The 20,403-nt window shown below is 45.6% G+C and overlaps 1 protein-coding gene across 1 annotated transcript in view; it reads right to left on the bottom strand.

Moving 5' to 3' along the window:
* The window catches only part of SYN3 (synapsin III), a 199,969-nt gene that overhangs the window by 32,202 nt on the left and 147,364 nt on the right, over positions 1–20,403 (bottom strand). Inside the window, exon 7 of the mRNA XM_035340631.1 lies at positions 2,872–2,934. Coding sequence (XP_035196522.1) covers positions 2,872–2,934 — 63 coding nt within the window. The remainder of the gene's footprint in view (positions 1–2,871; positions 2,935–20,403) is intronic.

The raw sequence follows: 20,403 nt of genomic DNA, 5'->3' as shown, positions 1-20,403 counted from the left end.
TCGTTAATAAAAAGAAAAATGTAAGTACTTCTTTGACAATTTCTCCTGGTAATGAGATTGTAATCTGAATCCTTTGAAGCACCCATTACAGGTACAGGTACATAGCTCTCTATCTTGGCATCGTTTGCTGCAGTAAGTACTATTTTTAATACTCCCATGTGTACTTTGGCTAATAGGTTGGTTATTTTATCCTTTGTTTCTTCAATCACTGCTTCTATACAAAACATGACCTGATGTAGGTGCTCTATTAATGCTTACCTTTTTACACTCATCCAAACCGAAAGCAAACCTCTCTCTTTTCTTATTATGTATATTTAGGACTAAAGACCTGCTATTTTCTTGTCATCTCTACTTCTGAAGACCAATGCAAAGAAATCCTTTAGCTCTCTGTAATCTCCTCATTGTCATTGATTATTGCTTTTATGTTGTAATGGTTAAAACCACCATAATGTCTCCTGGAAATGTTCTTCTTCTGAGTTTCTTAAAAGGACATTTGATAATTGTCTTTTTCTTTCTTTCTTTCTTTCTTTCTTTCTTTCTTTCTTTCTTTCTTTCTCTCTTTCTCTCTTTCTCTCTTCTTTCTTTCTTTCTTTCTTTCTTTCTTTCTTTCTTTCTTTCTTTCTTTCTTTCTTTCTTTCTTTCTTTCTTTCTTTCTTTTTCTTTCCATTTTTTTTCCTTTCCCTTTTTTTTTTTTTTGTAAAGGTGGTGTTTTTCTTGAAAACCCATAGTTCTGCTTATCTGTATTTCTCCTATTATTTCCTGTGCTTTCTTTCCATCAGCTCCACCTTGTCTTGAACTCTATTGTCTTAAAAATAAAACAAATTCCTGTTACTTGCTTTTTATACCAACTTATTCTTTATTTTATTTTCACCTCCTCTCTTCTCTCTCTCTCTTTTTTTTTTTCAATTGAATGAAATGAAGTGGGACTTCAAGAAGACTAATTTAATGAGTCTCAGCTTTCCCTCAGACTGCTTGTGACTGGAAGAAGGCCCAAACCTAAATTGTAAGGTCAACAGCCCTTCCTTCCTGTACCTTCCCCATTTATTGAACAGAGCAGTGTTGAAACTCTGTGCCCAAATCCACATCCAGACTTTCCTAGTAGTCCCTAATTTCATAATGGATTAAAGTAAACTTGGCCTCAGACCAGTTCTTTCTTCTAGGACCCTGGCTGTCAGCCTATCTGCATCTGGAATGACTTCCTACGTAACCCCCTTGTACCATTGCATACAATTGTACACTGAGTCTGAATTGAAACCCTCTTTCCCTGTAACTTGTGACAGCAAAAATCAACATCATTAGAGAATAAAATGGGAGAGAAAGTGAGAGGTGGAAAAAGATCTGCTGTCTTGTGCAGAAGACACCAGTTAAATATTCTGGGGACAGTTTTGTCTGGAAATGCTGTTTAGGTTGGGGCACTTCCCTTTGATTCTTCCCTCAATTCTGTAGCCACCCAAGTGTCTTTGTTGCACATGAGAGACACATGAAGCCATCCCTACATTACAGATGAAATTGCAGAGCAGTCAAAGAGGTCCAGGATTGCAGTAGGACTAAGGTACCCACCGGGGCCTCAGGGAACTTGAAACCCTTCATCAGGGAGAAGCTTCTTCCTCCTGGTTTGTCCTGTGGATTTTGCTAATGAAATCCTTCTTGGGGACATGTTCAGCAGCTCGCCCTGCACGCAGCTCTAAGCTGTCTGCATGTAGTCTCATTCAATGACCCCCCTGCCTGTTTAGCATACCGAACACCAATATTTTAGAAAAAAAAAAAAAAAAAAATCTGCTTATTTAAATGCATGTTCTTTGGTTCTGAAAGCCACCTCCACCGCTTGCCCAGGGATCTGAGCCCACTTCCTCTCTGTCAGCTACCATCTAGACAGGGGAGCATTGCAACCAAAGCAAGAATGATCATGAGAGCTTCTGTGTGCAGTTCAGGAAGCCAGAAAGAATTTCTGTTTATGGAGCACAAGCAAACAAGCTGTACCCAGCTTAGGTCTGGTGTACCTATGTATAATTTTCAGGCAAAGAGTGTGAGGCAAGCAGAAGTCCGGTCTGCTCTAGGGAAGTGCTGTGACAGGGGTGTCAGTCACAAAGTTCAAATACCACCCATCTGGATTCAGAGATGATACAGCAGAATTCCCTAATTCTGAACAAATCATGCTTTAGACAGATAGAGGGTGTTTTTTAAAGAGGTATACGCAAGGAAAAGAGGTAAAAGCACAGCAGGGACATGCTGGCGAAGCCTCACTGAAAAGGGAGCCCAGACACCCCCAGAAGCAGGGGCTGGTAATTCACTGGGGGAATAAAGATCCCAGCGAGCCTGGGAAAAACAAACAGGTCCTTCTGGGGAGTGAGCTGTTTTTCAGGATTCCTTGGCAGGCGACCAGCCACTCTGCTTTGTAAAGTCTTGTTCTTCCTAGCAAGGAGGAAAAAAAATAACTGAAGGGCTCCCACTTTGTTGAATAAGGTCATCATCATGCACGCAGAAGGACCAGCGCTGCCGCGCCTCATTGTGAGAGCTATGGGGTGTAGCTGTGCATTGCAGGTGCTTGAATAAACAACATCACCACTTTCGGGAGAGAAGAAAATGTATAAAAGACTAGCCTAATGACTTCAGCCCAGACAGCTTTCCCCCGCTCTTCACGACCCCCCTCCTGCAGCCTGGCAGCCTCCAAGCTGACATGGCTGCCTGGCTCTGGGTGCAGGGCCGCAGCAGCAGGCCTCTTCTCCCCCAGGAACAGCCAGAGCCACCCAGATAGGCCGGGAGGACGTCTAACCCCTTCACCGGCCGGCCACACGCAGGGTACGATCGCAGGGATGCTGTACCTCATAGGCATCTCTTTCCTGAAGTGTATGTATTTTTCCTTTTACTTACCTTCCCCATTCCAGCATGAGCATGTCCCAGCTTGACCACTACCGGGAAATTCGGAGTTGTGACCTGAAAGACAGAAGAAGGAACTCCTCATTAGTATTCATTTCCAGCCATTGTATCTGAAATAGTTTACTTTCATTTAGTAGCTTTCATGCCCTGCCGGGATGCCAATGGGAAGATAAACAGGTCCAATAAGGACTGTCCAGGTGGCAGGACAGTTAGCTAGTAGCTCTTCACTGGGACCCATACGGTCGGAAATAGAGGCCAGGCAGAATTCCTCAGATCTGACCCACTTCTACTGCCTAATAGCAGTAACTTCTAAACCTTTTTTTTTTTTCTTTCTTTTTTTTTTTTTTTTTCCCCACTGTGTACGTGGGGATGTGCATAGACTCATATGCACGTAAAAAGCTACACCTGCAAGCCTGAATATGTGAACACATTCAGATGCTGAAAACATTTGAATTCTAAGAAAGACGAGGGTTGTTTCTTTTTCCACGCAGACTGCTTTGGCCTTTAGCATGAGTGTGAGCAGTCCCTTGGCAGCTCCCATTCCCCTCCCATCAGTAGTGGTGGGGGAAGGCGAGGGGGAACAGGGGCCAACTCTTGGGTACAACTCACAAAGTCCATCTATTCATAAAGCGCCCTTTCTCCTCTAATTTCAGGGGTGGGTGTAGGGAATAAAAGAGAACAAAGAAGGGTTGGGATCAGCAATAAAAATAGAAAAAATTATGTCATGTCTTCTCCCTTGGCTCATGTGATGTTTACATTGGGCAGGGTTCTGCCATCTGAGCCATGCAAGTACATCTCAGTGCACATGTGGGATTTTACTTGGAGAGCTGCTAGTATCCTTTCTCCCTTCTGCTCCTCAGTTTCATGCTCAAGCAAGGATTCACTTGTAGAGATCAGCTGAGATCTGGGTTGCAGAGGCTGCTAGGAAGTGCACATGGCAGGACAGCAACCAGGTCTGTCCAGATATTCACACCACGCCTTCCCTATGTACTGTTTGGTCCATTTCTATGTCTAGGCTTGACATCACCATGAGCTTCATCTTGTCCTGTGTTCCTGATCCTAGTGATCTCAATGCCATCCCAACAGTACATAACCCATTGTTTTTATTGCATATTTCATTTGCTTTGATGGGAAGTGTTTTATAAGACACTTTTGTCTTTACCTACATGCCTGAAGCACTGAGCTCTGCTCATTAAGCAGTTAACCTGAAAATCCAGCAATGGAAGGGACTTAAATTTTGACAGATAAATGGCTCTCCTATTTGTTTAAGTTTGAGAATAGATAAACAAATTGTTCTTGTGCTAATTACCAATTGTCTGTATGGACAGGCAGGCGCTACGCCCTAAAGATAGAATGGTGCTGCCGTCTCCATCTGTAGCAGCCCGCTATAAATAACAGAATTAGTAATGGATGCTGACGTTTTGCTATTCATCTGCTTATGTAAAGAAATGTCACAAGAGGGGAAACAGCGAGTGTATAATGTACTTAGGCAACCTGTGTCACTTATGGGGACTTTCTTCAGGCAGAAAGCTGAAGGACCCTCCACGGAAGGGCACCCTCAGCTGCAATATATCACATCTCTGGCACGGCAGCGACCGGCAGCCCTGTGCCAGAGGAAGAAGGGAGAGACCACGATAGGTGGCCTTCCTGGAGCCCCACAGTTAAGATAAGCATGTGTCCAGGCACATGAGTTCGTGCTCTATTTCCCCTTCACCTCTCTAACTTATTGTAAGAGTCTGAAACTTAATTTGCTGCTGGCATAATAGAATCAAATGGAGGGCTGCACCTGAGGCTTACTGAAGAGAGGACTGTGGATGGACTGTGCCAGGCCTTTAATGCTGGGAGATGAAAGGTAACCCAGCAGTCAGGGCACCCACCTGCTCAGGCTCAGGGAGACCTGGCTTTCTTCCCAGCTTTGTCATCCGTGCCCCATGCACATTGTTTGAGCCACAGAGCTTGCAAGGCCTGGCCTCTGCTCCCTGTTTGTGAGCGCAGGCGGCAGCTGTTCCCACCGCACAGGAAAGGCAAGCCACAAGCTGCGAGCCCCTGGCAAGGGGGTGAAGAAGTGCACGGGATAGATAATGTGGTATCGCAGGCTCAGAGTGGCCAGAGGCAGGAAGCGGTATCTCTGCTGTCCCTGCTGTGTACCCTACCTGTGGGTTTTGCCGAGGGAGCCTGGCTCGAGCCCGGGACACGGGCATGGGAAGCATCTGTTTTCCTGTGTACATGCGAAGAAAGTTTGGGATCCAATAAACAACCCAAGTTTACTGCTAGCTTGGGAGAAACAACAGACAATGGCAAAGCTCCACTCAAACTTCTCCCTTTCTCTTTGCTTCTTGGAAACATGAGCTCAGCTTTCTTGGTAAGGCTTTGCCTCATACCAAGGTGGGACTGGCTGATGCCAGAGCAGGCTGGAGCCACAGGCTGCTTGGGCTGGCTGCAGTGCCAGGGGCTGGGGGTGAAACACGGAGCCAGGCTCCGAATGTGCAGCAGGCAGCCTTGCTGGGGAAGCTGCAGCCCTGGGAAAATGCTGGCACAGGGCTTGCCAGCAATATGTTTCTTCCACTGAAACCCCACACTGGAACAATTCCTATGTATGTGAACCTGCCTTGTGGAGGAAGCAAAGAGAGAGCAGCACATGCACTCGCTGCAATGTATAATGGGTGTGTCTAGTGACGATGGAGTACTGTTAGTCTGTGCCGAAGTTAAGTGGGATCGAAAGCTCTCAATAAACCACGGGACTAAAGCAAACAGAGTCCACAACCACCTGATATAGGAGTTAGGATGTTTCTGCTGAAGTGGTGGAAGTGGGGTGGACTCCACCACAGTCAACAGAGACGTTGTGAGCTTCTACCATAGACAGGTTTGGACCCCAGCCCCATTTCCATTGATAATGAGTTGATCAGCCAGTGTACTTGGCAAGCAGATGAATGGACAGGGAAGCTGAACGGAGGGAGAATGTGTTACACATGTGAGTATGGGGCAATGTACACACAGACCCAGTGAGAAGTTCTGGGGGTGGCCACAAGTGCCACAAGAGCAGATCCCCAAGATGAGTATTTACATGTGCTTAGTCACAGATTTCCTGGGAAAGAAGATGCTTATGATCAAAGGATAACAGAGTTTAATAAGAAAAGCATGTTTTTACTAAAATCATGCAAAGACATGTCTGTGTCTCTCTGTGTGTTTGTTTATGTTTAGGAAAGGCTCTTTTTCTTGGAGAAATGGGGAAAAACACTTTGATGCTTTTAAAATGTGCATAAATTGTTGACAGGGCTCGTATAGATGATGTCTGCGGGTTTTGGGAGGGGACTGCAGCACTGCAGCTAACCCAGTGATCAGACACGGAGTGCTAGTTCATACGCACAACTCAACCCTTTGAATTAAAATCCTGTAAATTGATTCCCAGATGTTGTCACACAAAAGCCTTGAGATGGCAAGGTTTACAGATGTGCCTAGAACTTGGTGTGTGAAGTCAAGCAAAGCAGGAATCTGAATCCTGGATTAGGGACTCCGCAAAGCCACCTTTGGTAGGAGTGAGGCGGGAGTCACAACATATTTCCAACTTAGGACACCGATGGCCCAAAGTATGTCATTTTAGTCCCTGATTTTACAGGCCTTGCTCCGTGTGTAGTGTCACTACAAAGATAACTTTGCAGTTAATCAGTATTTTGGCACTGGTGTGTGAAAGTGAGTGCCGGTATGCATACATTAGCCTCTATTTGAAAACACATGGCTGTAAACTATGACACTTTCTCCCTTACCCTCTGCCCCTCCTTTCCAACAAATACGACAGTTTTCAGTACTTCTTGTAAATATACAGATATCTTCTGCATTTGTTGCTGCCGGAGCAGTAGAACAGAGTTGGATATAAATTGATCTCCAGGGAGATATTGTAGATGAAACCTCTTCTATCACATAAGTACAATGTTTTCCTCTCTTTTGCTTCACAGAGCAAATCTGTTTGCCTCAACAGATGCTGGTCTTAGGTCTATGATTGTATATACTGTCCTGCAGTCCATAAACAATGCTGAATGCCTCTCGGTTTCCTTCTGCCATGCTCAGTTCTGTGCATTAGTCCACCTTACACAATGCACTTCCAGTTTCCAGGGTTACTCTTTTTTCTGCAGAGCCTTTCCAATCAACGCTGAAATAACCCTGGGAGCAGTGACATCGCTGTTGATATTAGGAGGGTTTTGGGGAGATGGGAAAAGGTGACACTAAAACTTCAGTCTCTTGGCACCAGTACTGTATTACCATAGCGTGCAGTGTTTTCAATCGGCCCTGAAGCCCCATTGCACAAGGTACTGTAAAACTTTTGCTTCATCCTCCCCCCAGAAGCAATACTGTGATTTTTATTCCAAGCTTTTACGCACTAAAACTGACCTTTCTGTTTATTTAGCTGTCTTTACTTGTAGGATGACAGAATCTGTTCTGGGTGGGTACCTCATGGGTTATGGGAATGTTGTTCATGCCCTTGAGTGCTGAATGTTGAAAGTAGTGTGTGTGGCACTTCTCTGGTGTCAATTAAGTCGGAGGAGCGGTGAATATATATGTTTTCCTGTAAAGGCAGGCAAGCTGATGCAAATGTAGAGGAAAGTAATGATGTCATGAAATGATGTCATTATGTTTATTTAACTATCTTACTGAAGGTCTAAGCTAAAGATCAGCACTGATTGCATGCTGGCCTTGCCAGTCATGGCAATGTTAGGGCTGTGTAGTCCCAGAGGAGAAGTATTGTTTCCACTTATTCACTTGCTTGCTCATGTAATCACCAACTCCATTCAGAATGGCTGACTCCGTGGATTGATACGGTGGCCCCATGGAGCTGTGTGGTCACCGATGTATGACAGACAAGTTGTTCTTTGCTGTTTACCAAATCAGGAATGGTGTGAGAAAAAACAAAAGCAAAAACAAGCAACTATAGGGGAACATGTCGAACAATAAGAGCTGCCAACATGAACATCTGTGCTCTATTAAAAGCACGTGATATGGATTCCTTCAAATCACATGTGTCTGTTCATTATTGTATTATAATTGCAGCACAATGGAGAAAAAATCATTAGCTGGGGGAAGAGGGCCTGTGCTTCCAACCAGCTGAAGTAAACCCTGAGGAGAAGTAGGTATCCTCAAAGGTCTCTGGAGGAAGGAGGAGATAGGAGTTATCATGAGAAAAGTGCTGAGACACTTGTGACAGGAGTTTATTAACACCAGGACAGCATTGTATAAGGCAGGACCTGGAGCAGTACGGTGGCTGGTAGACGGGGTGGCAGCTGGTGTACAATAGTGCACCTCCTAGAAAAGTAGAGACTATACTTCATTTTAGGATGGGATAGGTTTTACAGAGCCTTACTGAGCTGGGGTGATTAAATCAGTGCTGGGGGCAAGGTGGATGCCTTAGATGGCAGTAGTTTGGGTAGCCTGTAAGGGATGCTTGCAAAATCAAATGGGAATAAACTAACACACAAAACAAAGCACTGTGAGGCCAGAGGCCAGCATTTTAGCAAGCAAGTGCAAGTTTTTGGAGGTGGCACAGAGAATAGCCAAGAATGAGGCTGCTGATAACAAGATTGTGAGGAGAAAAAACATTGACTAATTTGAAGGAGACCTCACTGCTACAGGGGTGGATATCTGAGAGCAATGGGAGGGCCAGGAGTGCAGAGCAAAGGGTTAGATTCCAGATGCTTTGAATGGATGGACTTCTGCTCATTTCATTTAGCACTGGAGCTGAGACCTCCAGCTTCAAATAGAAAGAACATACTGAGTAACTAGGTGGAGATGCAGCAGTAGTCAATTTGTGCTACGAAGTGAAGTCAGCGGTGCCTTAGTGTGAGAAGATCCTTCAGGGTGGTACAGATCTATTCTTTGATCTTATCATTGCTTTTAGAAAGCACAACACATGCAAAGACAAAAGACCAACAGCAACACAACTTAGTGCCCACATCCTGGAGTAAACAAACCACAAACCAATGTTTCAGAGCTCATAACACTTGCTGCGGTTAGAACAGGACACGGAAATGGGTGGAAAGGGTTAAGCACAAAGCAGACCTTTTTGTCATTTATTCCACCTCTAATGTTACAGTGACTTCTGTTTTACTTGAGACAGGATCCTTTTGGGTTCCCAGTGATCTCCCTCTGCACTTGGGGGATAAGAGTGTGAGCATTTTATATTGTTCTCATTCCCTTGGAGCTTCAAGTGTGAGAATTATACAAACAAGCCCAGACAAACAGATGCTCAGCAAAACAACAATATAGCAATATAGCTTGTGTGTGTGTGTGCTTTTATGCACACACACATCTAGCAGTGCTGGTCAATAAATTCCCATTATCACCTCTCAAAATGCAAGCAAGTTTTTTAAAGGTCATTATGAGTACATGGAAATGTTCAATTCCTTAATGTGTGGGGTTTGCAGAGCCACTATTTTTCACCATTGTCATTAAGGAAGACTTCCATAATTCTCACTTGTTAGGGGAGTGAATACATTCTGATGTTAAAAAAATTGTATTTTTTTTTTTTTTTCTGGATGTAGTGGGAAGAAAAGGGGAAAATCAAGAGGAACCTCAGGTGTTCTCTCTCCCTCCCCAAACCTGGGTATTTTTGCCATGTTTTTCTCAAATTAGAAAATTCCATTCCCCATATCAACACATTGCAGGAGGAGGGATGGCGAGTGCCAGCTGTTAATAGGGTGGGAACTCTCTAGGAGTTTTCTTTTGAGGGGTTACCTTTGGAAAATACGTAGTGCCTCAGCTGTGGTAGAAGATACAGTAAGGAAACAAAGGGAAGAAAATGCTTTATGAAGTTATGCTGGGGTCTTCAAAGCCGTCCCTCTTCCAAGAACCCCTAACGTTCAGAAGACACTGGCCAACAGAGCTGGTCCTTCACTCAGAAGGCTGTCCCTTTTTCGGGACAGGCTGAATTCTCACTGATACCAAGATGAGCAGCTTAGGGTTTCCACAGTGAGAACAAAACTTCCCTGAACTTCATTGTGGAAAAAATCCCTTCAGGAACGGGCAGTGCAGGAATAACGGGGCCTCGCTGAAGCTGATCATTTACCTGTTAGCGGGGGCCTCTAGCCTCACCACATGCTCAGCTGCAGATGCTTTCCTGGCTCCAAAGGGCAAAGCAAAAGTGGTTCCCAGCTCTTACCCAAAGTCACGCCGCATGCCCTGATGGCGATGCTCAGGAGAATCACACCCCTCCGAGGGCTGGGCTGTGGTTCCACAACCTGCAGCTCATCAGGGAGTGATGCAGCTACGCCGGCGTGCAGCGAGCAGCGGGCCCTGGGCTTGTTAGTGCGTTCGGCATGAAATACTCTGCCCGACACAGAAAAGGCTCTGATGTTTCACTGCAGGTCTCATGCTGCTGTAAATGTGCCAATGACCCTGAGCAGCCTTGGTTGACATTGCCGTGTCAGACACGGGCAGGAAGAGCAATGAGCCATGGATGTTGCCTGGTAAATGGGACGGGATGCCATGGTCTGCTGGAACATTTCACATGCCCTCTGGGCTCCTGAAAGCTGCTGGGCAATGGATCATTGCCTCCTTCCTCCTTGCCATTCTCCAGCACTCAGAGCTATAGAAATAGCAGCACAAGGGAACCAGGCCGTTGCAGTCTGACTTTCTTTGAAAAATCCCTGCTTTATTTCTGTAATTTTTTAAAAGTCCAAGGAACCAACACAGTTAGTGATCTTAATTACTAGCCCTCTCAAGTAACCTTGATTACTACATGCCCTCTAGAGCATGAGGGGCTTGGATATAAAAAAGAAAGAGAAACATGGAAAGTGTCCCTTGAGTAGTCGGTATCTCAGGGTACATCTATACTGATGCCCTAGCAAGGGCAGTGGCGCTGAGTTGCTTTTACTGATAAATCCCGTAACGTTTCCCAAGCACAACATGAAAACTAGCATGAGTCTGCAGCCTTTTTCTACAGGATATTTTGGAGGCCAAGACAGTTTAATAGCATGGCTTGGCCAGACCACACCAGCATTGCCAGAGAACGGCCCTGGCACTGCGTGGTTTGCTACTGTAAACACAACCTCAGTCTGTCTCACAGGGCTGAGCAGGAGAGCAGTTTTCAATCTCATGTTATGCCCTATCTGTGTATGCTGCCACATTAGTGTTTTACTTCAGTTGAACAAAGAAAGGTCTATCACAGGCACAATAGATTAAAGCTGCTGTACGTCACACCATTCCCTTGTGATAATTTTCACTTTGTCTTACTGAATCCACGGTGGCCACATTTTCCACCTGCAGCCACAAATATTTAAACCACGTATCTTTAGTCCACTGACCTAGAGAATCAAGTATTACCTCACGTGAGAAATGTTTATGCTATGGGCCCAGTTTGTCATACTCTACAACCAGATCCTATTTTAGGCATTTTGAGCCCTTAGGCTTGTGCAGGAATCCAAATCCTTCACCAATGTGGCTTGGCAGGGACACACATCCCCTACCTTTTGTGGTCTCTCCAGATTTCTGTGCCATAGATGTGTGGAGTAAGGGTCTCCAAAGGCTCCGAAAGCATGGACCCACCTCCTCCATGGGCTGCACAAGGAGCTGAACCCTGATAGGAGCTCTTCTGAGTCCTGAAGTTATAGTGACAACTTTTGTAGGCACCTACAGTGGGCGGAGGCTGAGTGTGAGCCTTGTTCTTTCTACGCTCTTGTTCTTGTGCTTCACAGTTTCAAGTTTATTTCTCCAGATAAAAATCTTGTATGTTTATCCAGGCTAATTTTTGCCTTATGTCAGAGACACTGAGGACATGAAAGGCAACCATTGTATCCTGTGATTGAATTAGCTCTGTGTCTCTTGGGAGTTCTTAGGAACTTTCAAATTATAAGTTTTTGGTAGGAGCCAAAAACTGTAGTAAGGGTTCTATTTCACCATCTCTCCAAAAGTTGCCTGGGGAAAAAAATAAGGTTCCAAGCTGCAAATTTTGTGTCTTCAAAGCAGAAAGTTTCACATTTCAATGATTCTGTGAATGAGCACTAATTAACTTTTTTTAATCCAACAGGGAAATGAAATGCTTCCAAACTGTAAAAGGGAAGTATTTTTGATATGCGTTTTATTTCTGCATGTTTCATTCATGAGGCTTTTTGACTTTGGGCTAGGGAAATAATTTGAAACCTCGAAACCTCTGGAGAGCTGAGAAAACCTTCTACCCAGGCTTAGGGCGTAACCCACAATGGCCCCATATGGGTATTTGTCTCCCTCTTGTGGCTCATTCCACGAGATAAGGCATGATCCTCCTCCAGCTGTTTCCTGAAGGCATTAGAGCTTTAAATGAAGTGGGAGAAAGGCATTCTGTGGCTGTCCTGTGCAATTATCCTATATGCAAACCTTGGCTGCAACCTCGATGCTAAGAGGAAACCTAGTTTGCCAATCTGAATCAAAAATGATTGAGGAGACGAGCAGGCTCCACACCCAGGACACAGGCAGAGTTATTTTCAGCTGGGACTGGCTTCTGTTGACATCCTTCCCAGCTGTAGCGAGAAAGGGGCTCCTCAAGCATCTGCAGTCAGAGGAAACAGAAGAAACCACTGTGTGGATCAGCCTTTTTCATCTTGCAGCCACCACCTCGGTCAGCAGCATTTTTCCCCTGCTGCGCACACACATTGATGTATGGCAGGCTGCAGCGGCCAGGAACGGCAGGCGAACAGCAGGAAGCAGAGAAATTCCATTCCCAGTAACACATAGACCCTCTTCTTTAGCTTGGGCAACCCTGGAGAGCCAAAGGATGCTGTGGTCTCTGTAAGCCCACTCCTGTTTTGTCTGGAGAGAAAGTGTTCGCCCTTTACTGGAAAAAGAGGTGGAGAGCTGATTTCATCTGTGAGCAATATCTCCACTTCTCTGGGATAAATGAGGCAAATGTGAGTGAGCTGGTCCACGCCCAGTGAAGGAAGGTGTTTGTTTCTTTCCCAGGCTGTCACGGGATACAGGTAGGATTTCGGAATATGGGCAGAGGCCAGCATGGAGGTACATGGGCACGTGCCTGAGAGAAGGGCGCTGGGACAGCCAGGGGAGCTCAGGCCTGGCACTCTGGCTGGAGACAAGGCACAAGAGAGGAAAGAGAAGCAGAGGCACCTCTTGTCCCCACCGCTGTCACTGAACACCCTGCCATTGCACCGTGGCTCCAGCCTGGAGCTCACTCACAAGCAAAATCCAAGACTAGTCCAGAAAGATGTGTACTTCTTTCCTTATTATGATTCTCTTTTCTTCCCATCAGATCATGAAGTTATTTCCCCCAAATGGCTGCTGAAGTCTTTCACAGTGTGCTTTGTTTCTCACAGAGGCAGCATCAGCACCTCAGAGGTACAGCAACCAAACTCCGCTGAACTCTGCTGAAAAAGCAGTTGCTATTGAAATGTATAGACAAGACTTGAGGGGAGTGGGAGCTGCTCTTAAACAAATGGAAAAAAAAGAAAGCCTTGGCACTCACCAAAAACAAAACAAAACCAAAAAAATTGCTCTCTCAAAGATGCTAAATCATACCTCAAACTCTTTAGACTACTCAAAACCTGTAAGAGAAAACCCTGTCTCAAGTGGCAGAAGCCAACTGGGCTTTTCCCTTTTTCTTGATTCTATTTCTTAAACTTTGAAACGAGAAAGTTTTGTACACACTTGTCCTGGTGGACTTCTCGGTTGATTGGTTTTCACCCAGCAGCTGTGGGTGGGTCACTGAGGAAACTGTTCAAAACTTCCCATGCAGAGGTGGCTCCGCTAGAGAAGCAGGTGTCCGGGCTGTGTGTGCACACTTCTTTCTGGACTTCAGTAGCAAGACTCTGATACTGGACCTTGAGGACAGGGTAGTATTTCATATGCATTTGGTAGACAGCCCTAATTAGCTAAATTAGTTTGTCTGCATCATAAATGTAAAGCAGCGCACACTGGATTTGTCTCTAATTGTGGCATTGCTGTGGTGATGGGTTGCAGACTTTTTTTTAACTTTCTCATTAGTACTTAGCTTTAGGCATTTGTGAGAAACCACAGCCTCCAAAGGCTCCCACTCCTGTCCTCTTAATTTTGACTCACAAGGTTTTAATGGATGAACAAGAAAGCAAAGAAAGCCTTTGGTTCTCATACCATTCAGCAAACCTCCGGCTGGCACTGGCATTGTTTGGGAACCCTTGTGGGGATGAAAGCAAATTCTGTACAGATGTGGCCTCTTCTGAGCCTGCTCTTTGAGGCCTGTTGATTCTCAGAACAAAAAGCACGTGAGGAGGGTGACTGGCAGGGGATTTCCACGGAGGGCTCTAAGCGAAGTTATTTTAAACTGATCCTGCACCACACGGGGCTAGTGATAGTCCTCGGTGGGAGGGGTTCCCAAAAGCACGAATGCTGCTGTGACCCTTTGTATGCAGTGAATTTTTCAGTAACCTCAGTGGGACCGGAGCTGGCATGCCTGCTCCACACAGTGGGACACTGCATGGAGATCTTCTGGGCTGATGGGCTCATGAAGCACGTCGTGATGCAGGCTGCTCGCCGGTTTGGAGCTGGGAAACATACACTTGGATGAACGTGGCAAAAAGGACACATGTAGATGGCTTATGCAGGGACAGCTTGGGCGTTTCTGTTCCCAGACCTTTCCAGGGAGGGAGACAGGGGTTAGCATTCTTGGATCTGTCTGCTTGTGTATTTTTGCATGTTGGTCTACACCCATGAGAAGTTAATGGGGTGAAGCCATCTGGTTGGGTATCTCTGTGCCTGCTGTGAAGACACGCTCACGGAGCAGTTACAAAAAAATCCTGCCCTTTCTTCCTAAACCTTCATGGAGGGAGTTTATGAGGCATGATATGTGAACCCTTCCCCTTGAAAGGATTAACCAGCTCTCAGCAACTGGGAGTGGTAAAGGGGGTCCCTCCTGAAACAAATCCCACTCTGTGTAAGATTGCTGATTAAACCGTAAAACTGTAACCGGGGCAGGAAATTTGATTACATCCATCAATCTGGCCGTCTGACTTCATGGGGCTAACGTTATCCTGAGCTCATCACTATGGCAGCGTGGCATCTCACATGTAAAGACTGAAACCCGGGCCTCACTGAAAGCAATGGGAGTTAGCTCATTCATTTCAACAAGGCTATGGTTTCTTTTGCAATGTTTGGTAAAGATTGTTTATCTCAAATTCCTCTCCCACCCTGTGGTATTTTCACTGTTTTATTACTCGGTTATGCAACTTTTAAGCAACCCTGCGAGGATGGCCTTTTGTGCCAAAAGTTGAGGCCGACTGAGAGTAGGAGGGCAGCTGGGAGGCTGTGGTCACCCAGCTCATCATGAAATGTCTGGGGGGATGTGGGTCACAGCTGCCTTGAGGCATCCCTGAAGGGACAAGCAAGCTCCTCGGGGAACTTGGAGCAGTGCTGTGCAAGCCCAAAAAGAGAAGAAGGGATGGACCACATCTTCCCTCTCTTCTCGTACAGAGTCTCAGCCATGTGCGCTAAGATCACCTCGTAGAGGCAAGCAGCAGGGTTTATGTGTGCGTAGAGAAGGGCCTCGTGAGACCAAGCAGGTATCTCAGCCAGCTTTCATGCTGCAGCACGCTCTGTGATCAAAGAGCCGGTCTCAGTGCTCTGGGTAAAAGCTTCTGAGGGATGTGGAGCCTGCTTCTTCCCCAGTTCTCAGGAATGTGCCCAGCTCCCCACATTCCCCGCTCTCTCAAGCACGTGCTGCTTCTTCATGTGGTGCCAGTTGTGCAGCCAGTGCACAGGGGCTGTTTAGGAAAGGCCGTGACTGCTGCCTTTATGGTGGCATGGGCCAACCTGCCGCCACAGGCCTAGTTTGCCCCAAAGTTTCCACGTTGCCAAGGGAACGGTAGGGGACACAAATCATTCCTATATGTGATTTCATTCTTTTATGCTATAAGCTAATTGCTTCCTTGTACCACAATATGTTCCAGCTGTTGGTCTTTATCTGTTTCTGGGTTTCTTCCGTCACTCTGGTGCATGGGTAATTTTGAAATGGTTCCCACATTTCCTCTTTCACTTCAAAAGGAACAAGAAAACAAAAACACTCACAGGCAAAATCTGCTTGCTCCTCACTATGTTTCCCCATGTGAGAGGCTCCCAGATCAAATTCCCTGGATATATCACCTATCAAAAGGATTATTTTGCATTTGTTGATGCAGAGCAGAGCTTCTTCCCTGGTGACGCTATACATGTAAAAGCCCAGAACAGGAACAACTTACGCGCTGCAGCATGTGACAAACCCAACCTTAATCTTTAATGCAGTCTGCTTGTCCAGGCTTACGAAGACTGGGTTAGGAGTGAGGGAGAATGAGGAATTCAATTGCCTCAGAACCACCAGGCTGTTTTGAGAGCTGGCTTGGAGGTACGTAGGACTCGATGGACAACTGGAGACCATATTTCCAGAGCTGCAAATGATCCATGTGAGAGATGGATTAAACAGGCCCTGCTTCTTCAACCACAGCTTCAAGACATCTCTCAGTACCCAAGAGCAAGATTACAATTAATGTTCTTTCAAGATATAAAGCAATATGTTGGTTTTAATTATTTTCAACTGCAAATAGGGAAGAGAAGATGTATAAGGAGTTGCCCAGAGAGGTGGGTGAACTTAGTAGTGTGATTCAAAGTTGACCTTTACAAGAGCTGCATTAATCACTGGCTAAGCTAACATCTGACTTGCAACTTCAACTGAAGACAGGCTGCTGAGTTTACAGAAAGACTAAAGGAGAAATTTTCAGTGAATCGTGAGGAAAAAATGAAAAAGGAAATAGCTGTATGAGTTAGGCATGAATTGCAAGCGAGCTGACTAAATGGGGTGAAGCAGAGGCTATTTGCTTTAATTCACTGTGAATGTTACAGGAGGCAGATGCCCATGGACACCCCGATCCTTGTTTTCTACTGCTCCTGTTTCCTGACTGCTCTTCTTTGCTTACAGCTTATTGATGGGAACCAGCAACGTGAAGAATTAAATACCCAGGTGCAAACTGAACAAGCTTTGAACTTCAGTGACCTCTGTTTCAGGCTCATTAGTTTGATCTGTCTTGGGAGTGTGAGCTGGTGGCCAGAATTTTTCGGCTAAGGGATAGCCCACAAACCATGATTGTGTTGTCTGTGAATAGGATGATTTGCATCATGAAGCTTACAATGCTCTTGGGCAAATATACCCAGAAACGAGCAGGGCAGATTTAAACTGCATGAAATTTTTATAATGAGAGGGGTTTATACTGACTCCACATGACACTAAAAGCCATCCTAGCAATTTCTCTCTGTGGACATGATCAGATGAGCAAGTGGGGTAATGGTTCTCCAGCACTTTGGGTCATGCTTGCGGCATGGCCATACCACAAGCCTGGCCATGGGAAGTACATCATTTAGTGGAAGTCTTTGGAGTACGAGGCCCCAAACTGGCATGTGTGTTAGCAGCAGTGCAAAGCTGGGACTCTCCCTCATTGGTGACGGGACAGTCCAGGTCCATCTGGCCAGGCAAAGGATTGGCACCCTGAAGACACTCAGTGAAGCTCATGTTAGGTCTGAGTTATGCTTGAAAAGTGGTACAACATATTAAAAGTGAAGGAAGAAGCTTTAGGCTGGTAGAAATGTGCCTACATTGGAACTTTGTGCAGGCAGAAAAATGGTAGGGCTCACTTAGCCTTTATACTGCTGTAGGGCAGAGGAAGGCAGCAGTAAGGGGGGAAGACCCCAGACACCTTGCCCTTTTGGAATGAGGGGTTTATACTGACTTTAGATTATATTGAAAAGCACTCTGGTTGCTGTCAGGTAGAAATAGCTAAAGTAACGGCATAATTCCATCATTCATTAGCTCCTCCTCATCCTTCTTACTGCAAATACAGCTGGACACCCCAGATTTAGGGAAAAAAGTGCTTAGATCTGGGGTTCAGTAGAGCTGCTTGATTTGAGAAAATGCTTCAGCTAAAGCTTCAGCGCTGACTGAAAACAATGCACTGCCTCCAATAACTGCTAATCCAGTGATGCCAGCCTAAGGCCAAGGCCTTGAATGTACTGGCATTGTACAAAACCATAAGGCAAAATCCCAGCAAAACATGACTGGTGAATAAACAGAGAAGCAGATGTGTGAGGGTGTAGTGGGAAGACGGTCAGCACAAACAAGTATACATTAAGTGCTGATAGAAAATCATCACAGCTGCTGTGGAGTTATCAGGCTAATCGGGGTCAGATCCTGCTCGCCCAGTGGAGCCTATGCTGAGACTGATTACTTGAGGCTCAGAGAGGTGAAAAACCACCACGGTGAAGCAGGTCCTTCAGCCATTCACATGACAGCGAGTTTTCCCAGGCGTGCTGGCCAATTGTGCTCAAGCCAGAGTTTCTGTCTTACCTAACCCACAGGCCTGGACCTGATCTGTAGTAAAACTCCCTGGGAGATTTCACAAACTCCTTCGCTTAGATGAAGGGACACAACGAGAGAACTAAGCTCTCCCTGAAGAGCAGTACTTGACTTCCAGAATAAATCCCCAGGGTTTAGAAACCTGAGCTCGGCGTATTTCCTCTGGTGAAATCTCAGTTTTGAGCGTGATCCAACAGAGCTCTGCCTGGCTGCCCTTCTGGGCGGAGTGGAAAGCACACTTATTTGCAAAATCTGTGCATTGGGGAGCAACTTGCAGAGTTGTTTTTTCTTGGAGAGAAGTTGGCTTATTATCAATATATGCAATTATAAACAAAACTCACAGGATACTATGCCAAGCACTGTGCAAAACAAACCCTGCTTTAAGCATTTGCAGTCAAAACAGACAAGATGAAGGTGAATTATTGTCTTCATTTTGGGAGCGAAGAACTGAAACACTGGGAGATTAAGTAACTTGCCATGAATCAAGCAGGCAATCTGTGGCAGAGCCAAGAATAAAATCCAGATCCCACTGAAGCAACCTAACCAGGAACATCCTTCCCATTGAATAGTTTAATTAACATAAATTAAGCAGCAAGTTGACTCAACATGTTTTTAATTTTACATGTGTACTTCAGAGAACACGATAATTGCATTTTATAATCTAAAAATAAACAAACACATATGTCTGTCAGAAAAACAACAGGCACAGAGGAAAAATAGTTCGGTGCTTTATTATATTTGGTGTGAAGTCCTTTGTTAGGAGACTAAAATTGTGATGTGAAGCGAAGGAAGAAGGCAAAGAACTCTCTCCTTCTGTGCTAATTTATTGGAATCAAAAATAACCCTTCTCTTAGGTCTGTACTGTCTGAGGGCTCTGTGTAAACAGAAGAGCCAAATGACAGGTTCTTTAAGCACAAATCCTGCCAAATCCGCCACATCCTCAGTTAGCTCAGTGATGTTCAGCGGGTCAGAGGCAGAGCTGAGGATTTGCTAGCACCTAATATGTGCATTTGGAAAGGTCCAAAGACGGAAGGAGTCTGGAAAGCACCTGAGCCCTCCCATGCGCTGAAAGGGAAGATGAGAGCAGAAGAGATACAATAGCAAATCCCACTCAAGGGGAAGATGTCTTTTAAGCTCAACAACAAATCTGTCTGCTCTTTGAAGCGGGCTATGCCAGGCTTCATTCCCAGACAGCAGGGTGAGCATTCCTCTCTAAAATTAAGCCCCTGGCAATTGCTCCCCCCAGGAATAGGCATGTACTGAGTGCAGGAAAGCTACACATGAGTGACAATAGGATTTAAAGAGCAAGAGAAAAGAGAGGAACCGATTTAGACCTCATGGGAACATTCATGGAGCCTTTTCTACATGCAAAACACTTGCATTGAATTAAGCTAAATCAATATAAGCCAGCTGGAAAATGATCAATGGGGATGGCATTCACAAGCAAACAGGAGATTATTTGGCAGGGGCTGCACACCAGCTGAGGGCCATGCAGCCCTCCCCTGGTCAGCCCAGATCCATAGAGAAGGTCGGAAGGAAACAGTTCTGGTGGTAACTGCCATCACATCACAGGGTGCAAGCACAGCCACGTGTCTGCTGCACCCCTCCCAGCTCACCGTGCCACCTCTGCCCCTGACAACACCGTGCTGAGCCTGGAGCAACTGCCCCTGCTGATGAGGGTACACCAGCTGGAGCTCGGAGATGTGCTAGGAGGTTTGGGCATCTCCCGGCTGGCCGAGAGCATGTGCCGAACAACTGCAAGTCTGCCTGGTTTATGTCTTGTACATAGATGTGCATTTACCATCCTAGGTTATCTTCTGCAGCTCTTTTCCCACAGTGAAAGCAAAGCTGGAAAATTCGGCAGCTTTCATCTACAGAGCTGAAAAACACTCTCCTCCTGTGACGTTTGTACCAGTACTACGTAAACCCAATTTTGATTTTCACTGGGGCAAATGTATACACTTTTTTTTTTTGGTCTGTGAGGAATGTCAGGAAAATGTCAGTGATACTTGATGCACCCAGAGTTATGTCGAAGATGGCACTTCGAGATACAAGCTTGGCAAACTGGTGTCTTTTGGCTGCATTTTTTTCCCAGAGGCTGCTCCTGAGACAAAGTTCCTGCTCTAATCTGCTTTTCTTTAAAGCTTGAAGACCTTATAATACAAAGGCTGGTGTTCCATGTCATCATTGTGACTGTGGCTATA

This window comes from Oxyura jamaicensis, chromosome 1 (genome assembly GCF_011077185.1).
Source record: "Oxyura jamaicensis isolate SHBP4307 breed ruddy duck chromosome 1, BPBGC_Ojam_1.0, whole genome shotgun sequence".
NCBI lineage: Eukaryota > Metazoa > Chordata > Aves > Anseriformes > Anatidae > Oxyura > Oxyura jamaicensis.
Note: the sequence above shows the minus strand (reverse complement) of the source record. Positions and strands in the feature narration are given on the sequence as shown.